The sequence below is a fragment of the Nanorana parkeri genome, unplaced genomic scaffold (assembly GCF_000935625.1).
Source record: "Nanorana parkeri isolate BGI_ZX_2015 unplaced genomic scaffold, ASM93562v1 scaffold1225, whole genome shotgun sequence".
NCBI lineage: Eukaryota > Metazoa > Chordata > Amphibia > Anura > Dicroglossidae > Nanorana > Nanorana parkeri.
Genome location: NW_017307493.1, coordinates 256,827 through 270,529, shown reverse-complemented (window position 1 = coordinate 270,529; position 13,703 = coordinate 256,827). Strand labels below are relative to the sequence as shown.

General features: G+C 43.6%; 1 protein-coding gene across 1 annotated transcript in view; it reads right to left on the bottom strand.

Moving 5' to 3' along the window:
• The window catches only part of LOC108797090 (thyroid adenoma-associated protein homolog), a 50,416-nt gene extending 37,219 nt beyond the window's left edge, over positions 1-13,197 (bottom strand). The window contains exons 1-8 of the mRNA XM_018568655.1: positions 13,100-13,197; positions 10,808-10,985; positions 9,241-9,327; positions 8,630-8,657; positions 8,164-8,312; positions 7,341-7,463; positions 5,596-5,716; positions 2,147-2,292 (exon numbers count right to left, since the gene is read on the bottom strand). Of these exons, the coding sequence (XP_018424157.1) occupies positions 2,147-2,292; positions 5,596-5,716; positions 7,341-7,463; positions 8,164-8,312; positions 8,630-8,657; positions 9,241-9,327; positions 10,808-10,985; positions 13,100-13,194 (927 nt within the window). The 5' untranslated portion in view covers positions 13,195-13,197. The remainder of the gene's footprint in view (positions 1-2,146; positions 2,293-5,595; positions 5,717-7,340; positions 7,464-8,163; positions 8,313-8,629; positions 8,658-9,240; positions 9,328-10,807; positions 10,986-13,099) is intronic.
• Between the last annotated feature and the right edge of the window lie 506 nt (positions 13,198-13,703).

Below are 13,703 nucleotides of genomic sequence, written 5' to 3'. Positions count from 1 at the left end.
ATCCTCGCCCGGGCTGTGGCGACCCCCCCCCCCCAAAAAGGAAGATTGCGGGGACCAGTCTAAGAGCACCTGCAGCGGTCTAAGGATCCTTGAGTCATCACATCCAAATACAGTGTGTATAGGACGTGAGGACACCGAGGGACATTCCATCGCTGGAGTGGAGTAGGAGAGAGGCAGGACAGCTGGCTAGTTAGAAAGATCAGGTGAGTATAACTTTTCTTTTAGCACCTAGACAAAAATGTCTAAGTAAACCCTTGCAGTGCGAGGGTAGCCCCACTGCAAGGGTTAAGAAAAGTTTTGCCCCGAGTTCTTCTTTAAGGTCCAGTTGTATTTTATATCCCAATGCCTAAAGCATTATAGATTATAGGCAAAGTTCACTGTTAAAACCATATTTCAAGTTAAACATATTCAGGGTGTAACATGAAGCATGATCACAATTAACCTCTAACCACATTGTGCCCACCTTACCTAAATTGCGTGGTTCTTCTCCCGGTAGGCTGCTGTTGATTTTTGAAAAGGGCATGGCTGCGCGTGGCTCTGCCCACACAGTCGAGTCATCCATTTACAGATCCTTTGACAGGATCTGCGAATGGAAGAATATAAGTCCCATAGTTCTTAATGGAATACAAGTGTGGTGAAATCCCTGTACTTGTATTCCATTCACAGTTCCTCCCGCCCAGGTTACTGAATGTGTATACCTTGGGAGGAAGAATTTACGGGAGCAAGAGCATTGCACCTGCCATCCACTGATCACAGTTGCAATGCTTTACTGGCTCCAATGCAAACAAAATGATAAATGCATGTTATTTTCTTGTATGAATGTGTGCATTTATTTTTTTTAAACTGGACTTTACTTTTAACATGTTAAAAAGTTCTACTCTTTGTAATACCACAGTTAGTTTTTAGAATGTCAAGGGCTGACTGAGTGAAAAATCACTGGATTACCCCATCCACGCTAAATTAATGCGTCGATAAAGGAATCTGTACTGATGGCCATTGTATACCCACACATTAAGAGCATCTGACGGTATGCAATCACTGTTCGGTCAATTTTCCAATCACCAGGCGGTGCCAATTCAGCAGGAATTGGTTGAAGTTCACGTTGTATGGCTACCTTTAGGTTAGAGAAGTGCAGCTCTTGAAAGTGTACCGTTCTTTGGATGGGTTTCAGCCCCATAATTTAATGTATACTAGGAGCGGAACGAGATGTAATCAACTCCAGACACTTACATTTACTAGTGCTTGCTCCTGTTCCCCTATGAATATCCCTCAACAGATAATATATTAAGTATGTGACATACATTTTCTAAAGCAGAATCTGCATTAATTCTGCTTCTGCTCAAAGCACATATCTGCTGTACTGTTCTGTTATATTATATCCAGCAGTCTATTTTTTGTGCCTCCTCCTCAGCACCACACTCTTACGGTTCTGTCCTGGTTAGCATGTTAACAGTTCATCCTAAATAATATGCCATACTTTCCCCCTTTATATATTAGAATGGCTTGGAAGCTGATAAGTACAGCTTGGGGAAATACACATCCTATGACACATAGATATTTGTTTTCAGCATAAACACGGAACCCCAAATTCTTAGGTGTATATAGAAAAGCAGCAGCACCATTGAAAAAAAGAACCCTGGTATTCTTAGAGAACTACGGGATCAGAGCTTTTCCCCATAGTTCCAAGGGTCACGGGAGGACACAAACTAGCGTTCTCCCGTGACCCTAAGCTCAGTATACCGCGAGCTACAGCTTGCGGTATACTGAGACGCCGGAGCCGGGTCGGATCACGACATTACTGTCGAGATCCACCCAGCTGCGGGATTGAGAGGGCTGTGCCCGCCCCCTCCCCCGTCCGTTTCGCCAGTCAGCGCTGGAGGATCAAACAGGGGAGGGGGGAATCCCTGCAAGGAGCCGTGAGTGACAGTCGGTATGTGTTCGCTCACTTCCCGATCAACTGAGCCGACCTGTGACAGTTTCATTGTCACAGGTCGGCTCAGATTGTGAGGCTGAGTGAAAATCACTCGCCTCATAATTCTCCTTTAAAGTAATTGTCTGTGGTCTGTAAGAAGCCAACTTATTTTAACTGAACCATAAATATGATGGTTTATAAAGTATAAGGCAATAGACACAAGGATGCTGTTACCTGGCTGGGAGAAGGCAAGACACTGGTAAGAAGGTCTTCACGACCACAAGTGAGTAGCCCCCGTAACAGTGCAAGCAGCCCTAGTTCATCCACTGAAGGATGAGGGAGAGACACATGTAGCATTTCAAACTGAACGTCCCCATGGCCTGTGAAGTAAACAGAACGCAAGTACATTATGCAATATTTTCTAGAATATAATCAGATGCCTATACTGGCCAAAATACATCTCTGTGAACAGCTGATATTAACATATACACACAAGAATGTGTATTGCTGAATTTGTGGACTGTATTTTTACTTTTCACACATGATATTTCCGTAAGTAGAGCAGCCAAATACCAGTAGAATTTCATTGGAAAAAAACATGTTTTCAGAACATTTGATTTTCTAATAGTTAATGGGGTCAAACTGATGATCAATTTTGTTTCTGAAAAAAAAAAAATCAATGGAACAGTTTAGAAAATTGTTCTTCAACAAATAAAATTCTAACAGTGAATGTGGTTTTCGTTGAAGAAACTCCATTCATTTCAAAATCCAACACCATTGGTAAGTCTGCGATGGCATGATCAAATGTTCTATGGAAAGGTTTTATTTAAACAGGGCTTGAAAATTAACTCTTCCGGTCAAGAGGACACCTGTGCCGGACGAGTCACAGCGTGCGCCGGTTTAAATAGTAACCAGCACGCGCAGTGTGCGGTTTCTGACAAGCAGTCACGAGTGTGGAATTCCTATCGCCGGATGCCCAGGACGGGCAGGTTCGGGCGCCGGGCGAGTAGTTTTTTTGCACATTTAGCCCTGCTTCGGACAAGCAGAGCTAAATGTACAGTGGGGAGCCGCCGCTCGTTTTTATACAAGTGATCTGATCACATGAATCAGTATGAAACAAGCAGCGGCGAGTTTGTCCGCTCTTCTGGGGGACCCAGGACCACGACACAATGGCTCAGCCATAGAGAGCTTAGAGCAGACGAAGACCGTCCGTTCTTCGTTTGATCTGCGTGATCAGCGAGACTGTGGTGTTGTAATCACAGCGCCACCTGTCTCAGTTGTCAAGAACTGCACAGAACATCTGTTCTGTGTTGGAGGGCAGGTTCCATAAAGAGAACCTGTCGCCTCCAAACTTGTAAGCTCCTATGTGATAGGAACAAAATTAAGTGGAAAAAAAAGTTACAAATATAAAAAAAAATTCAAAGATAAAAGTAATAAATAATTTTTTTTTTTTTTTAAAACCAACCCCTCACTGGTGACTGCGCTGACCAGTGAGAAGCGCTATTTAGCACCGTCAAATACGGTTTTGATTAGGGATGCACCGATACCAGCATCAGTGCTCGCCCAAATGCTCTGACCAGCAGTGCCGTAGGGGAACATGGAGCCAGCTTCCCGCGCAATCAGGAAGCCGGGAGGCAAGTAATGACCCTCCTCCTGGTTTCCCGATTGGCCGGCTTCTTGCTGATTGGCTGGGAAGCCGGCATTACTCGCTACCTGGCTTCCCAATTGGCTGACAAGCCGGCTTCCCAGCCGGCTTCCCAGCCAATCAGCATCGAGTCTGCATATAGGCATTATTGGCTGGAAAGCCTGTTTCCCGGCCAATCACAATCAAGCAGGCCAAACAACAGGGATCCAGCTTCCCTGACAATCATGAAGCCGGGCGGAATGTCATTACCCGCTACACGGCTTCCTGATTACCTGGGAAGCCGGCCCCATGCCAGCGGAAGCACCGGTATCGGCGAGTACCGAAAGCAAAATATCGCTACTCGTACTCGATACCAAAAAAAACTGTATTGGTGCATCGCTAGTTTTGATTAAAACTATTTTTTTGTATTGGGACAAGTAGATTGTCATTAATGACAAGTAGATGGGGGCCCCGCTTTAGCCCTTGGACAAGTAGTTTTTTTTTTTTTTATTTCCACACCCCTGCAAGCTACGTTTATTACTAGCATAGCGGGAAGGCCCACTGCGCATCTTGCTTATTCTGTCAGCAGGGTGACACGGAGCGGCAGCCATCTTAGGCCCATTGGTCGCCAGAGACAGACGAGACACCTGGAGGGAAGTATTGTTACGTAGAAATAAGTGAATAAGTGCCTAGTTTAAATTTGTTAACATAAATTGCAAGGCTATAGTCCGGTCATGCTGATTGGTGACATTTTTGACTAACTGGTGAGACGCCCTTGAATGTTTCAAGCCCTGTATATAAATGACTGTAAAAAAAAAAAATCTACCAGTGTATGGCCAGCTTCACTGAAATATATTGTGGTGAAAATACAAACTAAGCACTAATAAAGAGAAAAATGTGCTTTTATATTACAGCCTGAGGGAACAGCTCTACAGAATATTACTTAAATTAGGATGTTATTCATCCAATGCACACTTTCTTTTACAAACAACAAACTCAAGGTTATGTATTGTCATGCAGTAGAGGACTGCTGCCCACATTTGGGGGCTTTGGCATCTCTAGAGTGCAAAATATAGGAATCTGTTTACTGGAATGAATGTTAAGAGCAGAAACAGGTGTCCGGGGTCCACAGAGAGAGAACACTGACTGACACAAAGCATCAGGATCTGCACAGATAAAACAGGGACTGTATGCAGGAATCATGCAGACATGCAGGGACTAAAATGTAGGTTCAGGATCTGTTCAGGCAAAGTTGGGACTGGATGCAGGGAGGCAAGCAGGGACTTGAAAATATAGGTTTAGGATCTCTGCAGAAAAAGCAAGGACTGGAGTGTGCAGGTTGCAGATCTGTGCAAAGCAGGCATACTCTCCAGCTGGTGGCAGACCGCTCTAACTGAGATGAAGGCTCTAAGACCTCAATCACACTGACACTCCTGTGTTTAGCTGTGTTTAGAAATATACCCAACTTAAATGATTCCCACATCACTTTTCCCTGAGTTTAGATGTTCCTGCCTAAAGCCGCGCTTAGAGTTTCAACTCAGACCCTGGATGCACCAAATTCTACTTATTCTAAAAGCAACTAAAAAGAAATGCAGGTAACTGCAAAGTCGGAATGATATCATTGGAAATCAATAACATGCATGTACAGTGTGCGTTTAGAAATGTACTCTAAAGGCATATAAACGCAGGTTTGACACTACAGTCGAGAACTAGGCCTAGATTTCACAAGAGTCTTTAATAATCGGGGGTGAGTTTGGCTGGAGTACAACTCCCAGGTTAAAGCTCTTACTGGTGGCAGCTGACAGTACAGAAAGGATCAGGTGAAGCAGAAATTATAAAACAAAGTTGTGACCGGATTCAGGCGAAGGCAAGTGGTGTTGAAGCGTAGTCAGAAAACTAGGCCAAGTAATAACCAGGCCACAAAAAGATGGTTAAAATCATGAAAGGTCAGAAAGGTGAAGCTTAAAATGCAGTGGTGCCAATACCAGCTTACTCCACCTGACTTACCTGTGATTTAAAATGGTAAAAAGAAAACCATGTACTATTATGACTTACTCACCACTTGTCATCTGCTGTATAAGGTTCATGGCAGCCTGGGCGGCAGACTCCACCACTGGTCCTGTATTTGCTAGAGAGGCCACAGCTGTGCCTGCCAACAGTCTGACATCTCGACTAAACTTCTAGAAATGGAGAAAGGTAGCAAATCAGCATTAGAAATATAAACAAAGTTAGAGATTATCGTAAAGCATATTCATACAACTGCCTATGACTAGTTAGTCTGTTAAACATGCAGTCAAGTGGTAGGAAACCCCTGTATCCTGGGTGGGTTTTTTACCATAATGTGCACAACATACTTGCACATTTTGGCACACAACTTACAGGTCTGTTCCCTTCTCCAGCGATGTTGGTTCCATCTTCAGTTCCCTGCTGCCATCTCCACCACCACTTATATGTTCTGTGGAAATTCTCTTCAGCCATTGTTATTGCTGTGTTTTGAGTGGAGCTATACTTTCAAAATGAAGTCCATTTGTAGTTAAAATCTCATATATAATGCATATTTGTTGGCTGTTTTGCCTGCCAAAGGATATGCAAGTTTTTCTTTCATTCTGTGTCTCTGCTGGGGTAAATTTACCCTCTCTATTGTCCCCAAGACAGAAAACAAGGACAAATCTGAAACTTTACAATTGTCATCAGACAAGCAAGTGAGGGGAAGTATTCCAATGCGACAACTGTTTAAGATAAACAATCCCCTCATTTTAAAGAGATTTCCTCTCACATTCTGTTGCCTCTCCAGGACAGGAAGTGAAGGGAAATCTCCGCAGCAGGAGATTTATTGTCTGAGTGATTCCTGCATTCACTCTCTGCTTGTCTGAATGATTCCTGTATCCATCCAATCTTAAGATTTACACAATGCTGACACCAAGCATAGTCCACCCTGGCAGAGAAAGGGACCTGACCCTTCTCGGCTACAATTTCACTTTCCATCCCCACTGTGGGAATGGACAGTGAAGGAGAGGCAGCACAGTGATTAGCTCATCCCTCTGTCTCCCTGCTCTCTCTTTCGGTCACTATGTTCCTAGTACTGCAGCATAGCCATTTGGCTTTATGTGCTGCTTTTGCTCTCTCCCTAAGCTCTGGTGTACAGTAGGCCAATTTAAAATGAATCCGGTACTTACACTAAAAATACACATAGTTATGCATTAAAGTGTATGTATAGCCAAAACCTTTTTTTTGTTTTGGGGGGAGTAGGGAAGGGTTAAAACCCATATCAGGTTATGTTCTGCTGTATGTGTCCTGCTGCAGAGATTTCCATTCCCTTTCTGTCCTGGAGAGGAAACAGGAAGTGAAAGGAAATCACTTCAAAGTGAGGGGAATGTTTATCTTAAACAGTTATCACATTGGAAGATTTCCCCTCATTACTTGTCTGATGACAATTGTAACATTTCAGATTTTTTTCCTTGCTTACTGTCTTGGGGACAAATAGAGAGGGTAAATCCCCCCAGCAAAGACACAGAATGAAAGAAAAACTTGACAGAGTGTCTATCCAAAACTTAAAAAAAACAACTTTTGACTTTACATACAGTGTATTGATTACAGAGCTGCATGGATTTGTCTTTAATATCTGCTTTACACATCACACAACATGCAAATCTATTCCTCTGCCTAAGCTATGCTCATTTAGAGTGCAGTCTTCATTATAGATCACCAACAAACCTCAGGGCATTCCCAAGTAATTTCTGGTTGTGAACAGAATTCATATTTGAAAAGAACTACAGCTGCATGTCTGCCAACAATATTAATTACCTGGTTTGTAATTATACACAGAAGAGATTCCAGAATGCTTTCAAGGGGGTTCGGGACACAAGCAGAACCCCAAATGAATGGACTAATCCTCTCCGCTACTTCCCTGAACAGCTGAAGGCACAACTAGAAGAAAGCACAAAAAACAAATAGAAACATGAAAAATAGGTCTAATATTAAACTGGATGAAAGAGTTATCACATTGTTTCCCCATTTACAGTGCTGTCAGGTTTTTCTAAAACATTAAAAAAAAAAAGGTAGACTTTAGGGTGAACTCTATGAACTTGTGTCTTTTTCAACCAGACTAAGTAAGTAAGATGTCAAATGGTATCTTAGAGAGGAAAAATACATATAAAGTTTAGAATACCTAATTAAAAACTGAATATATATTGCAGCTTAGTAGTCCTTTAATGAGGTGGCTACGTTACATGTCTTTTCTATTCACTTTATTTTTTACCTGGTGATCCTGCCGCATTCTGTCCTAGGGCAATGACGCTTATCCATCTTACTGTTTCTCCTCCTCTGCATAACAGAGGGAGGAGTGCTGTAGTTCACAGAGAGACTGGGAACAATGGTAACTGATAACAGCCAACAGAGGTAGAAAGCACAGGAAATTACCAGTTCACATGATTTCTGGCAGGATCAATAGGTTTTTTGGAACATATATAAACAGAATGATTTCAAATGGTAGATTTCAAATATAAAGAGCAACCAATAGTTGGCTTTTAAGGTGTATGTGCAGTTGTGTGTTCTGATGCTCATCAACAGCTAGAAAAGGCCACCCTTCTATAGAAAAAGGTAATGTACCAGATCCTCATAATCTTACTTTGACTGCTAGATGAGGATGTTCGGAACCCTGTGACACATGATCTTGAACCACTGCAGACAAAGTCCCAGAGACTTTTGTAAGTAAGGCAGGTAGGTGCTGGGTAAAATATGTCCGTCCTGATTGGCTTCCTTCCAAATACATACAAACTGAAGAAAAGAAAAGAAAGAAAACATATAGAATAAGATGAATGACATGCATACATCATGTAAACTTTACAGTGAATTTAAATACTAAAGTGGGGGTAGGCAACCTTGGCACTCCAGCTGTTGTGGAACTACAAGTCCCATTAAGCATTGCAAGACTGAGAGCCACAGGCATGACACCCAGAGGCATGATGGGATTTGTAGTTTTGCCACAGCTGGAATTTGGAGGTTGCCTAACCCTGTCCTAAAGGAAAGCTAGGTTGGATGATACCAGAATAACAAACACAACATTCATTCTTTAGGGAAATAGGAACAAGTACCTGCCTGTAGATCTCGGACATGTAGCACCTGTGATTAATGATATAAAGACAGTTTCAGATGTTTTTAGTATAGAACATAAAACAGGATACTGTAGTAGCAAACATATTAAATATATTTACGTTTGTGCTTGTATTTTTAATTAAAATATAACTAAAGCCCCCAAAAAATGTCAGTACAGTAGGGAATGGTATAAACCCCTATCAGGTTTTTTTCCATCTGTGTCACATTGAGGAGATTTTCCTTAACTTCCTGTCCTATAGAAACATCAGGAAGTGTGAGGGAAATCCCTCCAATGTAGTGGAAAACCCCTCTGACACAGCTGACACTGTAAGTGTTGGATTCTCCTCTATTCCTTTATGTTCTGGTGGCAACTCAAAATGTTGGATTCTCCCGCACCTTCTGTCCTGATGATGGTGGTTACCGGGACAAATATTGTATATCCCTAATAAGGACACAGACTGCAAAAAAAAAAACAAAACACAGGGGTGCTAACCCCTCATTATTCTATCCAACACTAAAAAAAAGTACACATAATGCAAGAAACAAAATGTGCACAATGTAAAATTTGGTCCCTGAGTTCACACAATTTTGCTCACCTCCAGTGCCTCACCTCTTTATTCTCCAAAATGGTAATCAGCAACCGTTTTCTCTGCTGTCTTACCAGACATGGTCTTATTTGTGACATCTTCAATACTAACTGGAAAAAAAACAGAGCACATGCAAGGTCAGAAATGTATAAGGTTTGTCAGTGATAGAGGAGTCAGATGTCCCCCACCATGAAATCAAATGCTGAGCTGAACTAGACAATGACTAAAGATGAATTGCTCCACCGTGCCTGCAGTTACAGAGATCAGTAAGAGCTTTATTTAATCTTACAAGCCCCCCCATGTAATAGCAGATGGTGGTGACAGGTCCTCTTTAAGGTGATGCTGGGGGTCCAAAAGACCCCCAGTGTCACCTTTACACTGGAAATAAGCTATTGAAGTGCAGATCGCACTTCAATAGCTTATAGCTGGGCTGCAGGAGCCCAGAACTGACAGCCCAGGGACCAGAAGTGATGCAATCTGCATCGCTCGCGGTCCGATAGAACGGGGAGGAGATCAATGAACGGAAGTTCGTCGATCTCCTCCCCAGCTCCCCGCGGACACCGGTCCTGGGCCCGTAGGAGGGGCAACGGAGCCCGGGACGCACGGCGGCGGTGTCTGGCAGGGGGGGGTTGCCCTTCTACGGGACACAGAAGCGATCTGGCGACAGGTAAGTCGCCAGAATCACTTTTGTTGTAAAGCTGACAGTCGGCTTTACAAGTTTAAACAGAGTCCCGGCTGTCCGTTTAAACAGCCCCGATGCTGGCGACGTACACTGTACGTCGTCAGTCACGAAGGGGTTAATACTTGAATGTTTATAGGCTGGCCACAGGTTCCCTTTAACCACTTGATGACCAGGGCGTTAAACCCCCTTTCTGCCCAGGCCATTTTTCAGTATTCAGCGCTGCAGCAATTTGACAATTATTCAGTCATGAAAAGCTGTATCATAATTAATTTTATATAATTTTTTGGGAGTACGGATAGAGCTTTCGTTTGGTGGTATTTAACTACCACTGGGGTTTTTATTTTTTACTATATAAAGGAAACATTACCGAAATTTTAAAAAATAACCTGTCTTCCCTATGTTAAGCTTTGAAACATTGCACATAAATAATCTTTCTTCATAAATTTCTGCTAAAATGTGCTGGATATTATTTGAAGTGGTTGTCACGTCTCCTCTCCTCTCACTCAACTGATCGCTTGGCTTTAGATCTCCCAGTGGGATTCTGCCTGCCCGCAGGAAAAAAAAATTACGTGTATATACGTGATCCTGCCGGGAGCTGTCTGACCGTGCACTGTTGGCGGACGGCAAGTGGTTAAAGTGACGCTAAACCCAGGAGTAAACCTTAAAAATACATTTAAGTACCCCATTAACAAAAATGTAGTTGTATTTGGCTGTGGATCCTCCAATCATCTCTGAATTGGTGCTGACACTGTCCTTCCTTCTGGAGGGTGGCTACTTTAGTTCCCCATGGACCCTGTGTGTGTTGTAAAGTAGCCACCGTTTAGTGTCACTTTAACATGCCCACTGACATTTTATATATGTGCTTTTCCTTTTACGTGTTGTTTGAATGACATAACTTGGAGTTTCACCTTCTCAAGCCTCAAGAATAAGCTGGAGCTGTTGCAAGAATCCATCTGACAGGCAAGGATACAGGAGAGTAATGGAAGGAAATGTTCTTCACTGAGGTGTTCCAAAGCCTGCTCTGTACCTTCCAGTTCATGGTTAGCTTCATCCAAATGCTTTTCTTTGCAGCGCTTTGCTGAAGCCCTGGAAAAGAAGTTGATTAATAATGATTGGTCTGGAGAACTAATGCAGAATAGTGCAAACTGTGCAGAATTTACTGTAAAACAAATTTAAAGTATAACTCCAGCCAAACCTTTTCTTTTTAGTTCTAACATGAGCAAGGAGAGATTAGAACCGGTTTACTTTCTAAACTGTAAATGGGAGTCCCTCTCATTTCTTTCCTAGTAACCACTGGTACCAGAACCCAAAATTAAGAGCAATCTAAACTCCTCCAGCTGCCTCTGGATCAGGAGGAAATTCTGCTGGTTCCTGGATTAGACAGGCTGGCTCCTGAACTCCACATTAATTGTTCACCCCTGGCTTAGGGATGGCAAAAGCAATGAATCGCTGATCCTACCATTTCCCTGATCATACTATTTCTTTCTGGCCCCAGTCTGACCACACTATTATTATTTAGCCACTGTTGAAATGGCAGATTTCCCCAGCATGGTCGCTACCCAGAAGCTGTGCTTATGCATATATTGTGTGCTCGTAGCAATCTTCTTTGTTGTGTTATTCGAACTCCGACAGATATGTTCCCTATCCAGCTGATACAGCTCCTCTGCTCCTCCCTCAGTCAATCTTCTTTGCAATCTCCACCCCCCGAGAGAAAAGGAACAGCATGAAGGGTTAGTGGTCACATGCCTGTAGACCAAAATCATTAAAGTTATAGACTCAGCAGAGACAAAACACAATCATTTGTGCTGTTGGTTAAAGCTGAACTCCGTATTGAACCAATATATTCACATTTTTCTCAATAGTCACGCATGATATAAATCCACGTTGTGTGCACTAAAAACTTTTGCAAACCCAGATATTATCTTATAAAGTAGCAGTGACATCATCACCCTCCTGTACATAGCCTATACAGAGAGCAGAGCTGTGGGACGGCCCAGCAGACCCACCAACTATGGGCTGCCAGGAGAAAACAAGAGAAGGGGGCGAATACAAGACCTGTCAACCTGTACAAGGAGAGAGAGAGAGCAGCAGTGACTGGTCTTTGTTACAGGAAGGTCCTGTACAGAGACAAAGTTTCAAACTGGATCACTGCAAACTGCACAGATCTGGAAGGAATACATAATACATTTAGATAATATTTGTTAATCTCAGACTTCAGCTATGAAATCTTTCCAAAATTCTTCCTTAAAAAGGAGAACTATGGGGTTAAGGCTTTTCCCCATAGTTCTCCTTAGGGTAACGGGAGGACACAAACTAGCGTCCTCCCGTCACCCTAGGATCAGTATACCGCAAGCTGTAGTTCGCGGTATAATGAGACGCCGCAGCTGAAGCGGATCCCGACAATTGTGCCGGGATCCGCCCAGCTGCGTGACTGACAGCTGGCTCTGCCTATCTAGAGGCAGAGCCAGCTGTACCCGTCCCCTCCCCTGTCCGTTCCACCAGTCAGCGCTGGCGGATCGGAGAATCCAGCCCCTCCCCGTTCACGGCAGAGAGCCGTGACAGGATCGAGAGGTGAGCGAACGCTGGTATGTGTTCGCTCACCTCTCGATCTACTGAGCTGTCCTGTGACAGTCTCATTGTCCCAGGTCAGCTAGAACTATGAGGTGAGTGAAAAGCACTCACCTCATAGTTCTCCTTTAAAGCAGAACATTACTACCTGCAAAGTGGGCAGGTTCTTGCGATAGCGTGCAAATATGACAAGCATACTTATCCCAGTACCCAGATCTATTCTCAGCATCTCACAGATTATGGGAACTGTGCAGGAGTGTACACTGCACTGCACATGTTCCTCGGGTACACAAAATTGCTAAAAGCAATTTTTTATTTTCAGACTCCACTTTAATAAGTGCTGTAACCCACATTTTTCCATAGATCTGATTCCACTCCAGGAAGCTGAAATATGATGGGTAACATGGCTTGCTGCACTTTCCCCACTGATCTTTGTGCTATTTTACTGCTTTAGTCTAAATATAACCTATTTTCATGATCTGTAGTAAGTCCTGCTGATCGTCTTCTAGATGGTATCATTGACTATGCACCTCTGCATTACAAGCAGTGGCTAAGCTTATAGGTGTAACACGGTCAGTTCTGCAGGGTAAACAATCATTGATGCTATACAGCACTAGCTCACCATTACTCACTTTGCATACTCCTCGAGCTTTAATGCCACTAGACTGACTGATCTGAGCCCCAGGTCCTGGTAGAATTGGGCACACTGCCCTGCATCCAGCGACATCTCCACCCACGTGTACCAAGGAAGCTGCCATCAGCTGTCACTCATACGTCATTTCTCGATCGGTCACTGCATACACGTAGTACAGCGCCACCTGGTGGTGCGGAGGTATACTGCTAGTATTACACTGATTGTTCTGATAAGTCGGTCTGCATAAGGCCTCATTCACATGATTCGCTGGGACGTGCACGTCTGTAAACAGCCGATCCCGGCAGGGACATGTTATTGCGCGCAGCAACCTGTTCTTCCCTATGGGAGGACGCGGCTGTACGAACTGCACATCCGGGTAGGGGTGTCCGCACTTTGACGCAGACAGGATACATCCACACGGATGACATCGCACAGCCGTGTCCTCCCATAGGGAAGAACAGGCTGCTGAGCGCAATCACACGCAGCATATGTCCCAACCAGGATGGGCTGTTTATAGGCATGCACGCCGCACAGATCTGTACGGCCAGTGTGAATGACGCCTTAGGGCCAGTTCACACCAATTGCGGTGCGTTTCGGAGCGG